Source organism: Trachemys scripta, chromosome 2 (assembly GCF_013100865.1).
Source record: "Trachemys scripta elegans isolate TJP31775 chromosome 2, CAS_Tse_1.0, whole genome shotgun sequence".
Classification (NCBI taxonomy): domain Eukaryota; kingdom Metazoa; phylum Chordata; order Testudines; family Emydidae; genus Trachemys; species Trachemys scripta.
This window is the reverse complement of record NC_048299.1, coordinates 72386648-72412357: the sequence shown is the minus strand read 5'-3', so window position 1 is coordinate 72412357 and position 25710 is coordinate 72386648. Positions and strand designations below refer to the sequence as shown.

Sequence of the window (25710 nt, the reverse complement as noted above, 5' to 3'; positions counted from 1 at the left end):
TTTTAGCTTTTGTTGTCTACATAATCACCGATATCTATCTTCAATAGTGGGAGTCCAACTCTGAATATAAAGGTTAACTTTGCATTCCCTATGTTGGCTGAAGCTGTCTTTGTTGTAGCGGAGCAAAAATATTGTAGGGTCTTTTGTAAAGATCACTTATTGTATTCTGGCAACAGGAAAGATGCCTCTTTAGCAATCTTGGCAATAAAGGGGGTGGGTATAGATATACACTAAATACTTAGAATCTGAAGGACTTTTCATACTAAGGCATGTGTTATAAAGTAAGTCATGTTTTGGCCTAAACTATTATGAATGTTTTATATTGTGGTAGTGCCTAAAGAACTCAACCACTTATTTTTAAATTGTTGTCCCCTTTCATTTCCATTTGGATGATGGCCTATAGTATGAAAGCAACTGTGTATGTGTTGTATAGTATGATACTTAATGCTGCTTCTGATTTGTCAAGAATTCTTTGTCTGAATCCATGAATGGGTATTGACAGCATTGCCAAACCAAGCATTGAAAAATCCCAAAACAGGCCCCCAAAACTCATGGACTGGCTTAAAAATCATCAGATTTAAAACAAATTATATACGTTATGTGTCATCTGTCTTCTGATTTTTGAACCTGCAGAGACCTGTGATTCATATTTTCAGTCTTTCTCCCCAAACATGAAGTCTAGATACTCCTTTATTTTTTATTTTTTAAATGAACACCAAGATTCTCACATAAGCACACAGAGCATTGGAACACTTCCTACAGTAATGGTGCCACAAGCCACTGAACAAAACTGTAAACCTTGGAAGCCGATGCTTTTGGTTGCTATTATTACTTCCAGTCAGGGGGTGTTTTTGCACCAGCAGCACTGCTAGTTCCAGCGCTCCTGTAGGCGCGTGACTCCAAGTGCTGGGACTTCAGAAAAATACCAAATTCATAATAAAATCGCAAGAGTTGGCAGCCCTGCATCATTGGTGCACACCAAGGTGCACAGAACAGTTCCTATTTCTCAACCATCTCAATTAGCCCTCCTGTAAAATACACTGGCAGTACGAAGTCCCTCTTGGACTAAATGGAATTCTGGCTGCTTCTTGTTTTTTAGTTTGCATGAAGCTAAGCTTGGAGTAGGGTTTCCTTTTTCAGGTCGGGGGGCAGAGGAGAGGAGGTTTGGTGGGTGGAGGAGGAGGGAAGCAGTTGATGCTGTGTATGTCACTCTGGGTATGGTGGAAAAGTTTTATTAAGCAGGAAGTTTTACAGTGTTTCCTAAAGGCGGTCACGTTCTGGGTTAATCTAAACTTGTCTGGAAGCTGGGTTCCCTTAACCCAGAGTGCTTTGTCCTCAGCTCTCATGGGCTTTATTCTGGGTTTTGTTTTGTTCCAGAGTAGCACAGTTGTCTTGGTGGCTCATAGACGTAGCTGTGTTCTTTAATGTATCTGGGACCTTATTCATTTGCTGGTTTGAAGATGAGGACTAAGACAATAAACTGCCAGTGGAAGTGGAGAAAATAGGGCCCAGCCTGAAGCATGGCAGTCGTGTGAGATAGATGGTGAGAGGATAGGCTTGACCACAGCCAGCCAACGTGTTTTTAAAATGGCCTAAGCCCCAACTACACTAAGGCTTAAGAGTTAAAATGTATTAAGTCAATTTTAAAAACACATTATCTATTTTTCCTAGTCTAGGCACAGCCTTAGTAGAACCACAGCGGAGAACCAGATACGCAGTTGGGTATCTTCAGCATATTGATGACGTTGGCGTCCATAATTTATCACCTATCTGAATGGTCTCATGGATATTGAAGAGAAGGGGCTGGTACAGAACCCTTTGGGAATCCACAGGTGTCATTTGAGGGAGGCTGATTTTTCTTTAAGCTCCTTCTTCTGAAGGAACAAAAAATTCTTTATGTACTAAGAGATCACAGTCTCTAAAGGCACAATTAGTCTAGTAATTGGTGTTACTTTAATCCCTGTCAGAACAGACACATCTCTATGTTCTGACAGTCCTTAAAGAGAGCTCTGATTCCTCTTTCAGTGCTACTGTGCTATTAAAATTAATTCGTTTCCTCTCTGACCATACTTAAAGTTTTGTTAGAGAATTCTGTGCCTTTTATGATAAATTGCATGCCCACGGGGAGGGGAGAGAACTTTGTGGCTGACATTCAGCATTAAATGTACCAACTAAACAAAATCTGAATCGACCTATAGCTTAAAATAGAACAAGTCATTTAAATTGCTACCCTTGAGGGAATCAGCTGGTTACATTATAGAATTGTAGACACCCCTGCCTAACAAACAAAACCGAAACACAAAAGCGTTCTGTTTTTTTGTCTTCTCTTGTGGTGTAAATACTTAGCACATTGCTAGAATCTGTGTATCTGCCACTGACTATCCCTCAGATTTCCATTACGGTAATATGCAGGAAAGAAGATTTAAGATCCTATGCAGGGGCGGATAGAAGCTCCTGGTTCACTGGGTGCACTATACTAAATTGTTGAGGGGTCACCCACCATCTGCAGCGCACACACCCCTCCCGCCGGCACCACAACCCTAATCACAGCCCAATGTGGAGGGGAGGCACTGACCATGTAGCAGAACTAGGCCCCGCTCCTTATTTTAGGCATTGCAACCTGGCATCCGCCATGACAGAGAGGTGTCTGGGCCAAATCTCAGTGGCACTGCAATCTTATGTGCCAGGTAGAAATACCTGGAGTGGGTAGCCAGGCCTAGCCGCATAGGACGGGAGCTGCTACTACAGGGTGAGTGCAGGGTGGGCTCCCTCTCCGAACATGCCTAAGATGTATATGTTTGCCTGTTTTTGCACCCTTGGTTTCATGAGTTCTGTGGGTGCAGGTGAAACCACGAACCCCTTTTAAAGCCATCCCTGGATCATTGTGAAGGGTGCGATGTGTATTGCCCATTTCATCTTCTCCTTTTCTATTCTTGATGTGGTTTTTTGAAGCGAGGATCTCCTTTTTATGTGACTATGTAGTGAAACATTATCTAACCAAATACCCAGTATCAGCTGTATTCAGCCAGCTACAGAGGGTATGTGGCTGGTAAGAGATCCTTTAAATGTACTGGTTAAATATTGAACAACAGAATCTTCAGTCTATTGTGTACTCATGTTCACGTTGAGTTTTTTCAACCTCTGTTCATATATTTTCTGTTCCTAACCTTTTTTTTTTTTTTTTTTTTTTTTTGGCAAGACTACAGGTGCTAACCAGATTCCACTTTGGATAATTGCATTCTGTCTGTCTAAACCAGGGGTTGGCAACCTTTCAGAAGTGGTGTGCCAAGTCTTCATTTATTCACTCTAATTTAAGGTTTCGCGTGCCAGTAATAAATTTTAACTTTTTTAGAAGGTCTCTTTCTATAAGTCTATAATATATAACTAAACTACTGTTGTAAATAAGGTTTTTAAAATGTTTAAGAAGCTTCATTTAAAATTAAATTAAAATGCAGAGCCCCCCTGGACCAGTGGCCAGGACCTGGGCAGTGTGATGCCACTGAAAATCAGCTCGCGTGCCGCCTTCGGCATGCGTGCCATAGGTTGCCTACCCCTGATCTAAACTGTCACCTTGTGGTTTGAACTGAAAAAGGCATTCTTCATTCCCTGTCCTGAACTGGATTGACTTTTGTGCACTAGTTGGTAAACAACTTTAAGATCCTTGGCTGAAATGAAAAGAGATTTCAATTTATTATCTGTTTTTTAAAACAGACTAAAATAAATCTGGCATAAAAATAAACCAGAATGCACTCCTCTTATCATAGAGACCTCTTTTTTTTCTTTTTTCTTTTTTTCAGAAATACAAGCTGGACTTGCAGTGAATTTAGTTTCTGTTCAGTCTCCAGTGGACCGTAGGTTATATCCTCCTATAATAGTTAAAATATTGATCATCCTTTGAAAAAAGGTACTGATATGTATTAGAATTTAAATATATTGGAGTTCATAGTGTGAACTAAGATATAGAAAATCTATGTATACCAAGCAGACTAGAGTCCTGAATTATTTCAATGTGCAAACTGCGATTCCAGTTACAGTTAACTTTCACTTACTGTGGAATTGTCCTTTTGAAGGGACAAAACTTTGCTGTGGGCCAAATGCAACAGTAAATGTGCTTTATGGAGTAGATCTAAAAGGAGTTCAGAGGGAAGGAATTTTCTTCCCTCTGCCTAGCAGCTTGGTTTAGAGCAGTGGTTCTCAAACTTGTTCTGCCGCTTGTGCAGGGAAAGCCCCTGATGGGCTGGGCCGGTTTGTTTACCTGCCGCGTCCGCAGGTTCAGCCAATCACGGCTCCCAGTGGCTGCGGTTCACTGCTCCGGGCCAATGGGAGCTGCTGGAAGTGGTGGCCAGTACGTTCCTCAGCCCGCGCCGCTTCCAGCAGCCCCCATTGGCCTGGAGCAGCGAACTGCGGCCACTGGGAGCCGCGATTGGCCGAACGTGCTGGGGTGTGGGCTCTGAGCTGGGGCCGAGGGGTAGCGCTTCCCTCAGGTGGCTCCCGGAAGCAGCCGGCGTGTCCCTGCGGCCCCATGGCTTCTGGGAGCCATGCACGGCCAGGGCAGGCAATGAGCCTGCCTTAGCCCGGCTGCACCCCCGACTGGACTTTTAGCGTTCCGGTCAGTGGTGCTGACCGGAGCTGCCAGGGTCCCTTTTTCAACTAGGCGTTCCGGTTGAAAACTGGACACCTGAAAATCCTGGTTATAGGCCTATGGATCCCTATAGGGATGGATCCACTGGCCACTGTCAAACCCATCCTAAGCATCCTTTGGATGTCACCCCAGCTGCTCCCCAGCATCTTCTGAGTGCACAGTCTCTGTGTGGTCTTTGTTTCTTCCTGCACCCCGCAACCCTCCCCCACGTTTTGTGCACAGCAGCATTTGCCCCTAAGAGAAACCATTATCCATATTTAGGCATCTTTCCTCTTGCTGGTCTGAGGTTTTAGCATTAATCACATCTCTCTGTCAAATCAGGTTTTTATTGTCGCAGTGACTGTAGGCAGTCAGTTTTTTCAGCCATAAAAGGTGGCTGGCCCATGTGCATGGTATCATTCTGTATGTCATTCTCCTTTTTTATAGGGCATTGACATCTATCTTACCTGTTTAGGCTGTAACCTCTTCTGGGCAGACACTCTCTCTCTTACTATGTGTTTGTACAGTGCCCAGCACAGCAGGGCTTCAGTCTCCACTGGGGCTTCTAGGTGCTAGTGTAGTACAGATAATAGATTAAAAACAATATTAAAACGGTGACTCCTTATATCTTTTAGCAACTAATCAAGGTGCAGGAAATAGAAATGCAAAGGACACATACGTTCTGTTGAACTAAAAACCTATGTTTTAAGTGATGGACTTGCCTGAGGCTCTGGAATGCTTTTCAGTGCTTTGCACTTGACATAAAACTTTGTATTTGATACTCTGAGATCAGCTAAACAATAAATACGTGGTGCTAACAACATGTCCAGTAATGAAAGGAGAACAGAAGGTTTGTGAGGAACATGTGCTGTATTACAGAGAGAGGTGCTTTTCTCTCTGCAGCACAGACGTTGGAGGATTTCTTAATGCACTATGCTTTTTCCATTATACATGAGTAAATCCTTTTTGCACTGCATAGTGCATTAAATGCCCCTAGCTTGTAATATGCTGTAATGACTTGTATGGCTAAATTAATCTGTGGGCAAAGATTCTACTAGTTAATCCTTTCACCATCAGACCATCCCAAAAATGACATCTGAGATAATCAATTGGAAATTCCCAGGTAAAGTATACTTAAGGATTAAATGTACAATTACACTAAAAGTAGAATTTAATGACAGTAAACTGCTGCAGGAGCATTGATAGAAAATGACTTACACTAATCTAACTAATCTTGGTTTTAGAGCTCTCTGCAACAGTTACTGTGCTAGCAAACACAATCCCTGATAAACCTGTTCACAGAAATGTTTTTTTACTGAGAGGAAATTTAAGCCAAAGCCTTTGAATTTTATTTGGTGCCCCTAAATTCTGTGTGTGACATATTTTATGAGGATAATATCTTTACTTATGACAAAGGCTGTGAAGTTTCATTAAAAAAAATCTGAACCCAATTCGGAACCAGTACCCATCCCCAAATGCCATAATTTTCAAGTGGAATTCAATCAGTGTAAGAAATAACAGAATATAAAGAATCCAATAATACCTATACAGTAAGGTTTGAAAAATAAATTTAAACCCATTGAGCAAAAATTAACAAAAATACCAACACTAACTTTATTTCAATGTTGTATATTAACTTAATTGATTTATATTTTGTGCTGTCATCCATGTTCCTCTGTATATCATTGGTAGCATTGCCTATTAAGATTTCCCATCACTTCCCATTATCAGACCATCTTTTCAGCTTTTCATAACTTTGCCAAACTTTACCAGTTTAGGCTGAAATTTTTCATGCCAGATGTCTGCCTCACATTGTGTTCTTGTGTGTGTGTGTGTGTATGTATGTGTGTGTGTATAATATATATAATATATTTTTTTTTTAATTTCAGCCAAAACAGTCCAGATATTTCTGAGAGTGAAGCTAGGAAAAAATATGTTGTTTTGTCCATGTTACAAAATTCAGTTGAATCTTTCTTTGAAAAACTCTAGCAGGCCAAAGAGACTGGGAGTTGGTGTTTGGGGGGGAGTGGTGGGAGTCTGGAGAGGTGAGACTAGGACTGGGATGAGAAGCCTGAGGATGGCATTGTGAGGAGAATGGGGGTGGGGAAGAGACCAGTGGCACCAACTGAGAGGGCAAAGGGGGGGAAGTGCCAACAGCCCCGGCTCCCCAGAGTTTTTGCACTTACTCTAAGTTCAACAGGCCACAGAGCCCAGGGGGGCCATGACCTGACCACTTCTAAGCAGTAGTCCTGTATGAAATCAATATGGCTGTGTAGTTGTAACACTACTGAAATTTTGACCTGGACGCCCCTCTGTACAGATGAAGAGGCAGCTGGGCTGGATTTGAGTAAGAGGCATTGTGACCTGGTGCATGGGGTCACAATGCCACTCAAATTTGGCCTGGCCTATCCCTCCACCCAGATGGAGTGGAGGCCAGGCCAAATGTTATTGCAACCTGGTGCACAGGGAATCTGTTGCTATAGGGTGGAGTGCAGGGGAGTCTGCTGAGAACTCCTGGCATCACCGGCTCATGCATTTTGTGGGTAAGAGACTCCCCGGCTGAGGGGGACCCAGACTTGCCAATGACCAGCTGGGTGTCAGTATAATGCCACATGATGGAATTTCTTTTTTCAGTTTGCTTTAAAAAAATCCAACTAGGAAATTACACACACAATTACATTTAAAGAACATTAACGTTGCAAAGTCAAGCATTCAAAAGTTAGGATATGCCAGAATTGGGGTTGTCTGTCCAACCATAATTCATCCCCCTTGTCTATAAGCATTATGATACAGTCTTAAATTACATGATCACATACTATTTTTTCCACTGGACTATGCTGGGCCTGTTCTGAGGATGGATCAGGGTTGTGTACTGAAAGAGGCTGTTGTCTGTAGGAGCCCTGTCTCACTTGTTGCAGAGGCTGGAAAGTGAATAGTGAATGAGGCAGGGGATTTCAGGAAGAGAAAGGGTGGTCTCATGGTTAAGGCAGCTGAATACTGCCCTGGAGAACTGGATTTTATCCCTGCCTCGGCTACAGCGTTACTGCGTGATGCTGGGCAAGTCACGTAAACCAAACTTTTTTATAGGTGGTCAATAACTGTGTTCTCCTCGTTTTCTGATATCAGACACTAGGGTCTGATCTGCTGAATTGTTGGCTGAGCACTCAGAGCTGCAATTGAACTCAATGGAAGTTGGTCTTTGAACATACAAAGTGCTGTATAATTCTAAGTACTCTGAAAAATCAGGTGTTTGCTGTCTCAACTTGAATTATTGGGTTTGCCAAATTAGCAAAGTGAAAATTACCATGTTTTACTACGTAGTACACTACAGTGGCGTAACTAGGACAGGAAAACTGGGTGGGCCCCGATTTTCAGGTGGGTGGCCAATGAAGGGAGAGGGCAGGAAGGATGGGGGTCTGCCTCCCCACGCCATCTTCAGCTCACCCTTACAGCTCAGGCACCAGAAGATGAGGCTGTCTGGTGCACACAGGCTATGAGGTGTGCCCATGGGGCGGAGAGGTGCCCCACCTGGGCTTGAGCTCTGCCCACGCATCCTGATCCCGGCTTGGTGTCTGGCCAGATGTGTCCCTCTGCTGCCAGGTCTCTGGCGCCTCATTAGCCCTGCCCCCACGACCCCCCCCCCCCCACACCTGGAATGACTCACTCCCACTGAGACTGGGGGTGGGTCTGGGTGGGGCTAGAGCTGGGGTTGGAGACCCACTAGGTCAACAGCACGAGGCACTGGCAGGAGAGGGACGGGGCGGGCGGACAGACCCCGAGTTGGGGTTCGGAGTCCCAGCCTGTGGATTTGGGGGGCTCTGTCTCCAATTTGGGTGGTCCTAGAAGTGAAATGGGTGGACTGCAGCCCACCCAGGCCCACCCGTGGCTGTTCCCCTGTTACACTATCCCCATAGCGCCAACATTTTGTGCAGCTCCATGTGTGATATTTCTCTTGGTGAGTCAATGATTTTCTCTCTTTTCCTCCCTCTCCTCAGGCAGTGGTAGGAGTATAACAGGGTGGCATAAATCCACCCTGAGCACTAGGATTAAATATGAGTGGAGGTAGGAGCCTTTCCATCCATCTCACCAAGGAGCCCCTCCTCTCAGAGATCAATGTTCTGTCCAACTTTTGTGTGTGTGTGGAATGAATGGTGGCTTGAATAAAGTTTAAAACCTTTGGGTGTATTTCTTCCCCCTCTTACTGCATTCAGTCTACCCCATCATTTCCTCTTTTGTCCCTCCTTGTTCATTTCATACCCTGCATTTATTATTGTCTCTCCTCCATAATTCATACTCTGTTTCCCTCAAGTAAACTTCCCTGGGAAGCTAACTTAGACCTACACATCAAGAAATTGCAGACAAAGGAGGTGGGCCATGGACTTCAACAGGAAAAGGCTGTGATTTTTTTTTCTGTAAATGCTCTATTTTTGTTTCAGTTGTAGGGTGGACTATATTTTGAGGAGTTACATTTTAAGAATTTAAGGTTGGACAGCAAGAGCAAGACTTGATGGCATGTCTGAGAATGATGTTAGTGGTGTAAGGCTAGCTGAAAGAAGTAAGGCTTAGGGAGCATGAAGTTGATTGATTATCACACTGGATAAGGGACCACGACATACAGTAGAAGGTATTACCTCATCCACCTTGTCAGACTGGACATGGGAGGCAGTTCCAGGCAGCATGGGGGGAGGAAGGGGAAGATGTGGAGGTTCAAGTAGAAGGGAGAGACAAATTGCTCATGAAGGATGGGAATTAGGCAGTGCGGTGTACAAGAAAGTAAAGCTTTTTAAATAAAGATTATAGGTTTATTTAAAAGAAATTAAAAATATTTAATCCAAAATGGGAAACTTTTTATTAGACATCTCCAGTCTAATAAATCAAGGCTGAAAAATACTGCCAATAGCCATACAAAGGTATGAAAGACTATTCCTGATCCAAAGAGCTTAATTTGGATGAGACGATAGAAATCCCTCCTGCCTATTTCTGGAGGTTATCCAGATGTAAAGTTGATGGGGAAACCCTAGTGTTCTGGCTAACACTTTCCCTTGAAATAAAATGGGTTCTGCTGCTCATGCTGGTTGCTGAGAGCTGTCGTGGCTGTGGTGCTTAGCTAAAACACTGTCTCAGCTGCATCTAGTTTACTATAAAGCACTGTGAAATCTTCACTGTAAAAGGCACTGCATCGGTCCACATTCTGTTGGACTCTTTCCACTCACTCTTTCTCAAGACCCTATCACACCTTCAGTATCAAAGACGGTTGTTTCAATTCAGTTCCTGTTTTTACACCTGTGGTATTAGACAGGACAAGCTTGCTATTCTAGGATACTTTCTAGAATTATAACAGGCAATCCATGAACATGCCAGTGCAGTTTTCAACTTAATCTAGAAAGGGTAGAAATATTTTCTTGGATCTTTATGAAGCTCTTTACTTGTCTTGCTTGTGGGTCATGAAAACTGTGGAGGCAGTGATTTGTGACTAGCTAAAGGAAGCACATCCTTATAAGAAATGACTGCTGTTCAGTCTGGAGACTGAGCAAGTTACCGTTTTCTTCATTAGTATTCCTCAGGTTAAAAAAAAAAAAATGTTAGAGCTTTGGGGATTCCACCACTGACAAGGGCTTATTCAAGTAAGACATGGATTGCTTTTATGCTGTCCTTGCTATACCGATATACTATGTTTGCTTTTATATGGTCTGAGTAACTGTTTTCCATTTCCAATAACTCCAGCTGCTGTTTTTTATGGGCATCTACTTTTAAAAATTTGATTCTCAAAGCAAATCTGTCCACATCTAGAAGGAGATTTGTTTTCTTCGCTAGTGGCAGTGTCATCTTAGAAAATACATTTTTACAAAATATCTGTTGCATGATATTGTATTAATTTTCTTGTTTGTGTAGATTATCATGAAAGTGTATTTTATGGTAAACAATGTGCGTTTATCTCTAAGGTTTTTCTTTCTTTAATTTAGGACAAGCCTGTAGGGCTTTTCTCTTTGATCATCTTTATTATCTCTGCTGCTGCCTTTTTTTCTCCTTGTTTGATGGCAACTCTGATTAAAAATGTTTGTATTGAGTTCTTAAGGGCATACAGTACTGAGAAGCATTTTTGTATATTAGAGTTTAGAGTAAGCAATATCCTAAATTTACAACCCCTGCTTTTTCAAATACTAATGGCAAAGAAGCTGTGAAATGTACAAGATTATACTGGGTGGGGAAGTATACATACTCATGCTGGGTCAAAATAAAATAAAATTGACAGATTAACTAGGCAAGGATACACAAGGTTGAAACAGATCAGATTTAATTTAGCTGGAGACTTCTGAGATCAGGAATGTACACAGTATACTTTTTGCCACTCCATCTTTATAGAAATAACAGCAACACAAAATGCAATAGTGATGGAAAGGAATTCTGGCACAAGAACTGGGCGAGAGTGTGGCCTGGATGATGGCCCGGAGAAGTCTAACCCAGAGAAGTTATAGATAACATTGGTAGGCTGAGGGAAGTAACCAGATTAAATCTTGCATCTGATTAGCCTCCTTGATTGAGAGAGTACACCTACTGTTTTTCAGTTCAGATTTCCAATTTGAGGGTCTTGCAAGATCCTTTGCAGCTCGTGGATGTACAGGGAAATTCTCTCAAATGTTAGTTTTATTTTTGATACTTCTACATTACATTCTATCACCTGTATTTGGCAGGAAATGGAACTTAAGGAAATCGTCCTTTGGGTGGAGTTTCAGTCATTAGAATATCTGGAAAAAATAAACTTTTATCTTGTGACAATGTCACCATATATGTCATGACTCATTCATGCTCCCAAATGAACCTAGAGTTACAGTTTTAATTTTAGTGGAAAAAGTAATGCTAGATGCTTAGAAGTTTGGTAAAGAACTTTATTTAAATAGGAAAACGTTTGTATTTGGAGATGAGTCACATTTATCAGAACTGAATAAAAGCAATTAATTATAAGAAGCTAAAAACCTATATTTTCAGGAATTTCAGGAATTTGAATTAGACTTCATGAATATTTTCATATGCTCAAGTTGGACCTGGTTCTTCTTATGCCTGTGTGAATCCTGCAGTGGACTTCTAATTTACTTTGGTATAAGTAAAAGGAAAATCAGATTCTCTGTCTTTAACCAAGATTCCAACTACAGATTTCATACCTCCATTCTTTGTAAATAGTAACTTACATTTTTTTAATTGCAATTTCCCCCAGTCCAGTTAGTCTGTTGGCTGCTTAATATTAACCATTTTTTTTTATAAGGTCAAGTTTAATTTTGACTCTCATACAGCAAGCCTAGCATGTTATGATTAAGCTCCTGGAAACAAAATGTATAAGGAAACTCTTAAGGGGAGCTTTTTAAATATTTCATTTTGAAAAATAATCTTTCTGCTGAAAAATTGCTCCCTTATTGGGAATAGCAAATGGAGTATGCGGTGATATGGACAATCAGGCCCTGGATATCACTGGAGTTTTAAATATATCAGTTGAGTCATCTACCTTACTCCACTGCCTCCTTTAGGAGATCTTTTTATGGTAAGGCAGGATGTGTGGGCTGTGAAAACATTGCTCTAGGTCTGTAGCCTCCATAAGCTCATGATTAAGGCTACGATTTAGGCACGGGTATTTTTAGTAAAAGTCACGGACAGGTCATGGGCAATAACGAAAAAGTCATGGCCAGTGACCTGTCTGTGACTTTTACTAAAAATACCCATGCCTAAATCTTAGGTGCTGGGAGGCGGGGGGAGTGCTCCAGTGGACGCTGCTGCTGGGTGGGGTACTCCGGTGGTCGCTGCTGCTCCTGGGGGTGGAGGGCGGCCCGGGGTCCAGCTGTGGCTCCCAGACCGCTGCTCCGGGGCAACGCCTGGGACCAGTTACATGGGCCCACCAGAGCAGTGGCTGGTGCCACCGGCCCCAGGGCTGCCCCAGCTTCTCTGGCCACCCTGGGGTCAGCCGCTGCAGCTGCGGAAGTCATGGAGGTCCCGGAATGTCATGGAATCCGTGACCTCTGTGAAAGACTCGCAGCCTTACCCATGATGGTAAAAGTTCCAGAGTGCCTTTTTCAAAAGCAACTTGGGCACTTGAGAGTCAATGTCTCATTGAAAGTGTGTGACCAAGTCACTGTTGAAAGTGAGATTTAGGCTCCTAAATCACGTAGACAATGTTGAAAATTTTACCCCAGTCCACTCTTTTCTTTCTGCCTTCCGGTGGCAGATCAAAAGGTTACCAAGGAGAGGAGCCCAGCAGGGCTGCAGTGGGATGGAGGTCACTGTTGAAGCTTGGAGTAATTGGTCTGAGTTCCCTGTAGCACTATTCTTCCCGCTCCTTCCCTTTCTTCTTTCCCTAATCTGCTATCATTAATTTTAGAAGAGTGTTATGTTCCATTTTATTTGAAATACTGTTGAGATGAAAGAGGCTTATGTGTGAGAGACTCGTTTTATCCCACAAGACTCTGCTGACCACCCTTTGAATAAGGTGAAACTTGTGTGTCTGCTAAAGGGCAGAAGCACTTTCAGAGTAGGAGACGGTGGATAAATATCAACGACTTTGTAAAATAATAATAATTAAAAAATCAGAATTTTTGTATTTATTTTTCAAAAATAAATCTATTTAAAATTGTTTGACAAGAACAACCTATGTGAAAGCCTTAACTTATTATAATAAATTAAAATAATTTTAAATTAAATAAAAAAAAATCAGATTAAGCAGTACACATTTGCTGCCGAGTTTTATAGAAGTCAAACCACTGAACTGGTGAAAGTCATTGGCTAAGCACCTGGAACTAGACTTTGTTAAAGTGCTAAACCAGCATTTGACAGCAGTAGCCTCTTCTCTAGGTGCAGAGAATATTTTCTTCATTTCAGTTTATACAACTAGTTCAGTGACAAGTTCAAAGTTAGAAACCAATTGAGAGTTGAAAAAGCAGGAACGCTTGTTTTTTCTGTTCCAATCTATGAATAACAAGTAGATGTAAGAGGATGAAAGCTACTAGTTCTAGAGCTTGAAGGACATGGTGACCAGAAACCATCAGTTCAATTTACAGATAAAGAGTTCAGATAAATATATAAACTGTGTAATAAGTCAGTGATTTTTTTTATGCAAAATCTATTCTGATAAGCTTTTTTCTCATGCATCCAGCACACTTAAGGTCATTTTATTTAATTAAAAAAGTTTGGTTTTGTGCATTTTTAATTGATTTGAATTTCTCTCCAAATGGAGCTTGACTCAAATCGCAGGTAAAAACTATCATCCAGTAAATAAGAAATGCGTCAGTCACAATTTTCAAAGATACTAAAAAAGAGAAAAATTTAGGCATCTGAATAAACATAAATTAAGCTATCTAATTTGTTAAATAAATGTGTATAGATAAAGTGCAGGGGTAGGCAATCTATGGCACGTGCGCCGAAGGCGGCACGCAAGCTGATTTTCAGTGGCACTCATGCTGCCCAGGTCCTGGCCACCAGTCCGGGGGGCCTCTGCATTTTAATTTAATTTTAAATGAAGCTGCTTAAACATTTTAAAAACCTAATTTACTTTACATACAACAATAGTTTAGTTAGACTTATAGAAAGAGACCTTCTAAAAACATTAAAATGTATTACTGGCATGCGAAACCTTAAATTATAGTGAATAAATGAAGACTCGGCACACCACTTCTGAAAGGTTGCCGACCCCTGATATAGTGTGTCCTTCTGGTTAACAAAAAGAAGCACCAAATTTAGTGTAAAGAGTATATTTGGTTGAAAATCAACATGTTTTAATGGTTACCAACCAATGAGAATCAACTTTTCTTTAGGAAAGTAACTAAAAAGTATAAATGCAAAAGGTGATTAAAATTAATCATTTAGATTAAGGTTTTCTGTTTGCTGATTTAAATCATGTTTAAAATCAGTGATTTAAATAGTTTCTATCGTGGTAGGAGAGTTGTACTCCTTGGGTAGTGTTAGTAATACTTACCATGACTTGTGGCTGTAGGATGGATTTGAGGTGTGGGACACTGTCTTCATAGTCAGATTTTTTTTATTTTGAGAAATAATTTTTGTTTGATTAGTCTGTCTGGATTTTTTTTCCCTTTAGCACCCACTGACAAGCTAGTTCCTACATAAGATCATTTACTAGATTGAACTTTCTGAACAAGCTACACCTGAGACTCAAATGATGGGTTAGCTCATTCAACTCACTGTCAATAAGGGTACAGTGCATTGATGGATATTATCTCATCATGCACATGCCTCAGTTGGTAACGAATATGTTTAAATGATTGGAAGGTATAAATACAGACAAGAAAAGAAGCTGACAAGTTGCTCACAGAGATGCATATGCAATTAGTGACAAACCCACTGAGAAGTAATGTTTTTTGGTTAATCGATATGTCTAAAGGTGCTGTTAATATAATCTACTGTAGAAAAAGGAATCTAATTCTGGCACTGACAGTGGTGACTAATGTATGGGACTAATTTCTCAGCTAATGTAAATTAGCATAGCTCTGTGGACTTCCAGCCAAGAATCTGGCCTGTGAGTTTTAATCGCTGTCACATATGCAAGTGATGAACGCTGCTGGCAAACCTCTATTATGAACAGAATGAAATTCAGAATGAAAAATTAGAGATGTAAAAGACTATTTGTCTACATTGAATTTAAGGTTTACTGGTTGAGGCTAGCTATGACCAGTTGACTCATCATTAAACATGGCAGTCCTTGCCTACACTGAATGCTAAATTGTGTTTAACAGTGTAATTAAACAAGATGTAATTTCCCACTGTAGACAAAACCTGTGAGTAATTTAGTCCATCCTTCTCCATGTGTGAGTGTTCACTACAGTATATATTCTAGTGCATTTCCCAATCTAGTTTTAAATGTGGAAGCCTCATCTCTTGAGTCTACTTCCCTTGGGAAATTACTTAAAATCCTAATATATTTTACTGTCAAGAAATCATGATCATTACCCTAAACTTCGCTTCTGTTAGTTTCATCCCATTGCTCCTGGTTATATTCCCTTGTGCCACACTAAATTTTCATCATACTTACCATTTATACCCTTCAAATATTTGTTCTTCTTTCCTTTCATCACTCACTACTGGGCTAAACCGTGCATATTTAGCTCTTCAGTCTCACCTCGTAAGTCAGTCCTTCAGCCCCCTTAATCATTTTATGTCCTCCTTGGAATTTCCTCTAGTTTGTCTATATCTTTCCAATAGAGAAGTACCTAGAAGAACTGAAGATAGTGGTCCAGGTATAGCAATGACAATTGTCTCCTTACTTTAATATGAAGCCTCTGCATATATAGCCTTAAATGTGCATTGCCCTTATTTTGTTACCATATTGTACTGCCAAAAAAAAAAAAAAAAAGTGAAGCCCCCTGTCATGGTGGTTCATAAAGTTACCCAATTTATTCTAAAGACAATTTGCCTGTATGGTTTTGGAGTCCATGTTTGAAAACTTGGTCCTGAAACTGATTACTCCAAAAGAACTAACCACCTATAAAATTCAGTTATGAGACTGTCATCAGAATTTGAAAAATCCAGACTTGAGAGATTTTTTTAGTGGAGTGGAGGATTAACGAGATTTTTTTCCTCTTATAGAAAATCTGCCATTGGCTATATGGATTTTATTTACCACCTATGGAAGTGCACTCTTCCTGATGATGATGATGATGATTATTTTGGTAGACAGTGTACTTATTTGAAGGAATTTTTACTTACTGATTTCATCTCTTAGAAAGAGAATTGATGTTTCTTGACCAAGTCCATTAGTTAAAATGTCAATTCCTTGTCTTAACAGATGACCTCTCTAAATGAAACAATCCCCTTTTTAATTAAATTGAGTGTTTTAAAAATGATTCTCCTTCAAAAAAGTGCATTTTCATAAATCTGCTACAATTGAACCTAAAAGATATTAATATTGAGCGAGGCCTAAAAAGTATTTGGTTACTTAAAAATTAAATAAATAAGCTTTAAACCTTAAATAGGACTGCTAGAAATAACCTGTTATTTTTCACGTATCATCTTCTAGAAATTTTTTGGGAAGGTAAGTTCTCTTTAATATTTCATCCCCACTATTGTAAGCTTTGGTTTGTCTTTTTTGAGTTAGGTTAGACCAGGGGTTGTCAAACTTTATTGTACTGAGACCCCTTTCTGAGAACAAAAATTACTATATGACCTCAGGAGTGGGGACTGAACCCTGAGACCGCCTGAGCCCCACTTCCTTGAGTGGCGGGCAGGACTGGCTCCAGGCACCAGCGGAGGAAGCATGTGCTGCTAAGGGGCAGCATTTCGTCCATTTTTGGGGCGGCACAGTCCAGGAGGCTTTTTTTTTTTTTGCTTGGGGCGGCAAAAATGGTAGAGCCGGCCCTGATGGTGGGGCCCAAGCCTGAGCCCCACCAACTTAGGTGGGGGGGACAAAGCTGAAGCCAAAGGGCTTTAGCCCAAGGTGGGCGGGGGAAGGGGGCTGTAACCTGATCCCTGCCACCTAGGGCTGAAGACCTTGACCCCAGGCCACGCTAAGTCCAATGCCAGGCTTGGCGACCCCATCAGGGGTCGCAACCCACAGTTTGAGAACCGGTTAGACATATGCACGTGTAATAGAAAGGCTGTTGTACTTCACTCTAGCAGTGGTAGTGACCAAGCACTGTTCGCTGTTGTAATGTTTTCCCCTAATTTGACAGCTGTGGAGCTGAGCAGCTCAATAACTTTAATGCATACTTTGAAAATTATAGGGGTTGAGGTTGTCTTGTCCATTGGAGAACAAGTATAGAGCATGTTAGTGTTCTCTCAATTAATTTCTTTCCTGTAAATTGATCATTCACATACTGTACTCTAATTATTTAGAGGAGCTGCCATTTAAAAGGATAATCAATTGCTATAATCTTCTGTGCTCAGCTGAATGGTTAATTCTAAGTTTTATACTCAATTGTGTGTTTGTTTTGTTGGAAGATAAAGAATAAAAACCTGATTGGCTATTAACGTTTTATTGATGCAACGTACTTTTGTTTTGTGGCTGTATGCACACATGCCCTAGAATCTGGTTAAACAATAACAGCTTCACCAAGTACTTTTTTGGAGAAATGTTGCTGGCGCATTTATTTTAAAAGTCTTCTGTATGTTCAAGGCACTTAATAGGCAATTCACCTACACTTAGGAAACAGTATTTAAAGGATGTGGCTTATTGCACCGAAGAGGACTGCAGTTCACTTTCTGTAATGAAAATGGCACCTGGTTGGCTGGGTTTTTAACCTTCATTAGCAAAGAATGAAAAGGAGTAGAAAACTAAAATAGTTCCATGGTTTCATTACTGATCACTCTGGATAAAAGGTTAATATTGACACACTTTATTTTTAGAGCAGTTTACAAAGTTGGGGGCTCTTCATTTTCACTGTAAACTGTAGTCTGTCTCTGCATATGTGGTGTGAGGACGAGCAGGGGTGCTGGTACAGGGGTTGGCTTGAAGTGGTTTCCATCATATATAGGGTTTATAGTTTTGTTCAGTGGCTTTCGGCACTCCCACTATAAAAATTCTTCTCATGCCACTGAGGAAAGGTTAATATTCTAAAAAAGAATTAGGGAAATGTTAGGGTTTTTTTAATATTAAGCATAATCTACTAGTTTCACGTGACATTGAAAATTGTATTGATTATGGATTGAATGTATGGAAATCCTCTGTGATTTCTGCAGTGGCTGGTGCGCCTGGCCGGGAGGCTGCCTGAGGAGCTCAGGCAGCCCCTGGGCCAGCTGCACTGGCTGCTGCTGGGGAAGTCAGGTCACCGCATTCCCCTCCCCCAGCAGCAGCAGCAGGAGTTTGGGTGGGTGGCTCAGGGCTGGGGGTTGGGGCCCGGGAAGGGGTGAGGGCTCTGGGTGGCGCTTACTTTGGGGGTAGGGGGGGCGCTCCCCAGAAGCAGTGACATCCCTCACCTCCTAGGTAGAGGCATGTCCAGGCAGCTCTGTGTGCTGCCTCCACCTGCAGGCACTGCACCCTGGAGCTCCTATTGGCCACGGTTCCAATGGGTGCTGCAGAGTCAGCGCTCTTGGCAGAGGCAGTGTGCAGAATTGCCTGGATTCGCCTTTGTCTAGGAGCTAAGGGAGGGGGATGTCGTTGCTACTGGGGAGGCGCGGAGTCAGGTAGGGAGCCTGCCAGCCCCGCCAACTCCCTCCCCCTCACCAGCGGGGGGGCCCCCCCACGATTTAGTCAGGAGTATATAGTACAAGTCATGGACAGGTCACAGGCCATGATTTTTTGTTTACTGCCTGTCTATGATTTTTACTAAAAATACCGGTGACTAAAACATAGCCTTAATTATGGACTGTACCTTCAAAGTCGCCCTTAAAAGTGTAGAATCCCAGGTTCAAAAATCTACTCATTCAACTTAACAATGATGTGCAGGAAAAGAATTCTTGTTCATTTAAAAAAAAATACCCTAAATGAGTAGGCAAATATCATTTTACAGTGTTGTACCATTGCACTAAATTGGAACAGAAACAGTAGCCAGTTGATATTTGGTTAGTAACATTTTTGAATTGATGAAGAATGAAAATCTGAAAACTGTGTACTTGGAGGAATATATAATTTTCAAAAGAAAAGTCTCAATATATTCTATCAGTAATTTAATCTGTTGTCCAGTGTAGTCTGTAATTTTTCATTGACTGTTGAGGGTTGCATGGCTGTCAGTATTCTATTAACTGAAAGCTTAGTTACAGTTTTTTGGTGTTGCTTGAGAGCTTGTTACCTACTAGTCTGTCAAATGAAAGATAAGTATATTTCTCCTGCTAGGCTGTTGTCTGCCCATGTGCGCTTGGGGAAACTTTAAAAAAATACAAGCAGAAAGCTGCCCCCTGGGATATCCTTCAGGAAACAGCAGCAGCATCTTTTCAGTGGGAATTATTTGCAGTTAAGCCGACAGATTTCAGTGTCATGTGACTAGAAATGCAGGCAGCAGATTGACATCAGCACACTCTTTCAAACTCAATTGAAATTAAAAAAAAAAAGGGGGGGGGGGGGGGGGGGGGGAGGTTCTGTTGCCTGTTCTTAGTACTACTAATTCCAGCTCTAGCTTGCTTGCCATTAACCGAGCTAGCAGCAAGAGCAGCAGTACTGATAACGGTAGCACAGTACTCTTGATGAGGTCAAGCTGGATGAAAGGCAAGCCTGCTGTAGAAACGTCTACTGTAAGTTCTGAAGACCCCTCCCCACAGCCCCTCCAGATGAAATTCAGTTACGTACATAACAGCGTAGGGCTGCAGCATTCTGCATCTACTATATGATTATGGAATTAGATCACGTATAGTAAGTGTTGTCAGATTATGTGCTAACATACTGAAACTGAATTTGTCAATCATGCATTAGTTGATTAGTGGTGGGTGAGTTATCATGCTATACATTTTTCTGAGTGTTGAAAAGTGCTTGTTTTGCCCTTTCAAAAGCCTCCACAGTTGTTAAGGTTATAGTTTACCAGGTTTGGAATTATATAGTGTTTTTTAGATGGAGTAGTTACAGAGAACCTTTTTAATTGCTCTGTGTTCTAGTGGTGTTTCACCAGATGAAATTAACATAGCTAATTTGAGTTCAGAGATTTTCTAGTAATGGTTTATATTGGAGGACAGCTGTTGAAACATGCATTCAATAAAAAAAAAAAAAAAGCCTGATCCAAATCATGGAAACATCTATACATAATAATGACTAGCCAGTAGAATACTGGTAAATAAGACCCGCTTTGTATATGTTAATATTGTAAGCCAGGTGAGGGATTTTTGGCTCTAGCATGATTATAGACTGTCTTCCGAGCAAATTGTTTTAAAATCCAATTCTGTGTACAATAAAAGAAGAAGCAGAATGTCAGTTTTTTTTCTCTTTTGCTTGGAATGTTTTAGGCTTTGCTGTAAAAATCATCACCACCTGTCTTTTGTAATTCCTTAAAATTATTTAGGGATTTATATAATAGAGCAACTGTCGTTGCAGCAGTGATATTCTTTTTTACAAAATTAAATATATATAAGAGACAGCTACACACCAGAGTTAGCAGTAAAGAACCATTGGTGCTGCCTTAAGAAATGTGAACAACTGTCTTGTAAATTTTTCAGCAATATAAACAAACAAAAAAAAAAGAACCACCATGTAAAAGCAAACCCAAATAATTCATGTCCTGGCCCTGAAGCTTGTTAGACTCTGGCTCTGATGAACCACCAAGGGGAGTGAATTCCATATTAAAAGAACTGAGTTAAATAATTACCACCCAGACATAGTTTATGAATATATTGTAATTTAAGAGGTAAGAAAGTGTTATGTTTTGTTGCAGAATTTACTATACTTCCACCCCCCACTCCCCCACACACCATACACTTTGGAAGGAGATGGCATAATTTTTCTGTTTTTTGTTAATTCTCAACTGTTATATGTGGAAAATGGGCAGATATACTATTGCTCCTGTGTCTTGAACACAAACAAGCTAAATGTTGAACACCATGCCACGAATTCATAGCACTGCAACGAGCAGAAAAATTCACATTAATGTATATACCTCTGATTAGACTCTAATTTACCTTCATTATAGAAAGTTCTTGACTATGATGGTCCAATTAGCATTGATAAGCATTTTATTCAAAATTTACTTGATCCGTGATTTCCAGAGTTGAGCAATTGGGATGAATGAGGGGAAAAATGATGTGAAGTTAGTCCTTAATATTATGATTTCTTAAGATATTTATTTACATGAGTGGTTTAGCAAATTGAAACTCTCTTGAGGATGCTGATTCTCAACTATGCTTGTTGTTTAATAGATAAAGAAAAGAAGTTTCTGGAGGGGAAGGCATTTTGCTTTTGTATACCTGTATCAGAACTTCGCACAATGTGCCCCTGTTGCTGACTGGAACTACTGCAATACAAATATTATATAATAATTTATGAATTAATACTTGCTAATGATCACCATTGTTGCCACTGAAACATCAAAGTTGCAGTACAGCCTTAAGTGGATTTTTGTGAAGGGCCCCCTTGGGTGCTCTGAACTATCCCCATTTTTAAACATGCATAAGTACATGACATATATTGCTACTTGTTTATCCAGTTGGTGATGCTTGGTGATTGTTTTCATTTTAGCATTCAGCTCCTGAGTTGATCCTGGTTGAAGATGAGATGACGGATACTGAAGATAATGAAGAGGAGGATTTAGGAGTCATGGAAGATCAGCGTAGCATAATTCTTCATCTCATCTCACAGCTCAAACTTGGCATGGATCTAACCAGGGTAGGCACACTATATCTATCTATCTATCTATCTATCTATATCTATCTATATTAGTCACTCATTCTTTCTTACTAAATCAGTTCTTCCTCCCAAACTATTTTGTTTCTGATCTCAACTTATTCTGCAAACTCTTAAGCAATAGTTTTCATAGATTTGCTTCTTTTCAAAAGTGTGGTCCCATCCTGGGGCAGTATGGAGGGTGATCAGCTTTCTTAGGCAGGCTTTTCATGTCAAATTATAGCAGCAGGAACTGCAGAAAATGAAGGAGAGGAAAATGTATGTTTGTTTGTAGGCAGTGGTGGAGGAGCTTTACAGATTTGTATTTGTCTTAGAAAATTAGACTTTACTGTGGGCTTCAAAACAAGACCTCACATTGCATTTGGGACAGTGACTGTTTAAGCCAAACGAATCTGGAATTGTGGTATAATGTTTCCACAGGGCAGCTCACAGTTTCATTTGACCAAATCTTTTAGTCCCATTATAGTCATCAAGAGCAGAATAGAGGCCATGATAAAATTTCTGTCTTTCTCTTTAGGGCCCTCATTTTGTAAACACTTACACATCCTTAACTATGTTGATAGGTGCTGGGGGTGCAGCAGCACCCCCTGTTTTGAAGTGGTTTCCATCAGAGACAGGGTTTACAGTTTTGTTTAATGGCTGTCAGCCCACCCACTATAGAAATTGTTCCAGCACCTATGACTATGGTGTGAGTAGACTCATTGGACTTGGTATGTTTGCTCATGTGAGTAAAGTTGTTCACGTGCATAAATGTTTGCAAGGCCAGGGTCTTTATCGCCTTTTCTTAGTGCTCATTCAGGGCAAAATCCTGCATTCTTTGTACATTCAAAACACCCATGAAAGCAATGGGTTTATTGGCTGTGCAAGAAATGCAGGATTAAGCCCATAGTCAGTTTCATTTCACCTGCATCTAAAAAGACAAAGTGAACACTGGGAGTTAAAGGCTTCCAATTTAAGGAACAAGGAAGGTGGGTTAAATTAGTACTTTGGTATCAGATACCTTTGGATCACATGAAGACTTCAGGCAATCTACTATAACAAAATTATGGCCCCTCAGGACAAAACTACTCTTCATGTTAGTCATATTACAAAAGATTACACTTTGTGTATTCCTTTGTTCTGAAACCATTCAAATATAATATAATATATAATATAATATTAAAAAAATCATAGAATCAAGCGGTCATCTAATCCAACCCCCTGTTCAAAGCTGGACCAATCCCCAACTAAATCCCCAAATGACCCCCTCAAGGATTGAACTCTCAACCCTGGGTTTAGCAAGCCAATGCTCAAACCACTGAGCTTTCCTTCCCCCCATTAAAAGGAATCTTGTTGTAGAGGTGTCACCTGAGAGATTTTCTGTAAGCCCCTGCAGAGTTGGAAAATTTGTAGATAGTTTGAAAATGAGAACTTCCTCCCGTTAATAATTTTGTATTCCACACTCTAGTGATTTTATCTCTTGTGGATACATAGGCTTTGAGAGGATTTTTTTTTCCTAATGGCATGGAGTAGTACCCTTACAGAAAGCTTTTTGTTGTTGTTTGTTGTCAAAGAAGTGAAATAAGTAAAGTGAATTTATTCTGACTTGTTTCCTCCACAAATAAAAGCAGTATGGGAAGGTCGGAGAGTTGTCTGTAAGGTAGAGTAATTATGAAAGAGAGCTCTTCTCAAGGGCATGTGGATATACAAAAAAGCTTGGCTTGCTTTCCTTTTGATCTTAGAAACAGATTTTTATTAATTTACATTGTATTATTTTTCTCTGAAATAAAGGATTTGCCCAGTGTGGTCTATCCTTTCCTCATATACTTGCTTAGATGCCTCCTTCTCCTAAAATGATGGAAATAATAAGACAAAATAATATGAACAAGACAACTTCAAGGTTAAATAGTCCTTTAATCCATTGCAAAAATAATATCAGATACCTGTACTGCCAGTAATGTTTATTTCTGAGTGCAACCAAAGTTTCACCACTTAATTTCTAAATTACTTCTATTCCAATTTCTTAGAGCTGAGAGAAACACCTAGACCTGTATACTATTTGTATTTTTGTTTGTTGGTTTTTGCATTCTTCAGCCTCTTAGGGCTCTTCAGCTTTAGTGGTCTGGTATAAATGCTGTAACATTTCTATTTTGAATTCAGAATCTTACAGTAGATCTAGAAGCTTCATAGACCTCCACTGTTAACACCTTCTATTTTGTAAACCATTTTCTACTTTTGGTAACCTAGATGACTTTTATCACCCCACAAAAACACCTGAGGAGGCAGTAAAACTATTTCAGTCTAATATATCAAACTATCTCTGAGCTTCTTAGAGATGGTGATGGGGGATTTCTCTTTAAATTTCCAGTCCCTTCTCTGTATGTGTGCTGCCACACAAAACCCCCAAATACAAAATAGGATGAATGAGAGGAACATTAAATTGAGGCTATATCAAGTGAAACATTAATATCTTCTTTTCTGATCAACCACTTCTCATCCACTGTGGGAATCAAATACTTAGGATTTTTTGCCCCAAAGGATAATAATTTGTTGTAGGCTGTGGGTTGTTTGTTTTTTGTAACAATGTAAATATTCCTAAGTGTGCAAAAATAAATAAATAAAGAAGGTTACAAGAATCTATTCTCTGACCTTGATCTCAGATCACATTGACAGAGTATTACAGGGGGCTATGTGAACTTTCGAGCACACGGATGAATGGCATCTGACCCTAATATTGGCAAAATGTTAATGTATGTGTATATAGATGTTTATGCTGAATGAAGAATAAGAAACTTGTTTAGCCATGTCAGGTTCATTTTTAGTGTATATGATGCATGAATGCAAATAGTAAGAGTATCAGTCAGATCATTGTGTTACCATGGGCACATCTCACTTTTCTAACCATTTGTGAATTTAAAAAAAAAAAAAAGTACTGACTGGTTGGTTGGTTTTATTTATTTATTTTTAATTGTCTAGATTGCTGACTGATACAGGGAGGCTTCCTTTAGCCTGTATAGAAACAAAGCCTAGTTTATTTAGTGACAGTACTTATTTCATTTTTAACCGTTCCTCTAAAAGTCAAATCCCAGGTAACTTTGATACTGGTCAGCTTTTTGGTCTGCAGGAGCCAGTTGTGACAGATGTTGATGTTAAAATCAAAAGATGTTTGACTTCAGTTTAGTTTTAAATGTTTTGGAATTTCCCAGTGCCTACTTCACCAGGGCTTTTTCTGTAGTTGCTTTCATAAACTAGGAATGGTTGTATGATACTTAGTGGCAATTGCTCCTGAAAGACTTATCATAAAATTCCTGAGCCATATGAAAGATAACAGCATATTTTCCCTTTTCTAAGGACTGGTTTCTTATGTTGGCATATTAGCTTTGGCTACATACAAACTGACTCAAGTTTCCTAAGAAGATAATAGCAGCACTTTAATGTTGCAGAGGTGCTCCCTGCTGGAATGAGACGTGCTGCCCCATTTCATAATGAAGGATTATATTGCACTTGCTGTCTTGACTTGACATCACTGATTACATCGGGTTTTGCTAGAGCAGGCTCCTGCAGTCACGTGGACATTCACAGCAATCAGAAGCGCTGCATGTGGGTTCATGGCTCTGCATTGGTAGATCACAGTGTAGGCTTTAGCTGGATCAAGGTTTTTAGGCTGCACTTTAATGTAGGGTTACCATTCGTCCGGATTTACCCGGACATGTCCTTTTCGCGCTAAAAATAGCGTCCGGGAGGAATTTGTAAAGCACTCACAATGTCCGGGATTTCCCCCTCCCTCGGCAGAGCAGAGCGAGCGGCTGGGAGGGCTGCAGGAAAGTCCCGGGCTGGACTCCGGAGCAGCTTCCTCCTCCCT

General features: G+C 40.5%; 1 protein-coding gene across 1 annotated transcript in view; it reads left to right on the top strand.

Annotated features, from left to right (window-relative positions):
* OSBPL10 (oxysterol binding protein like 10) overlaps positions 1 to 25710 on the top strand; it is a gene marked incomplete in the record, with an annotated part of 178161 nt that overhangs the window by 116922 nt on the left and 35529 nt on the right. Inside the window, 1 exon segment of the mRNA XM_034760842.1 lies at positions 21705 to 21851. Coding sequence (XP_034616733.1) covers positions 21705 to 21851 — 147 coding nt within the window.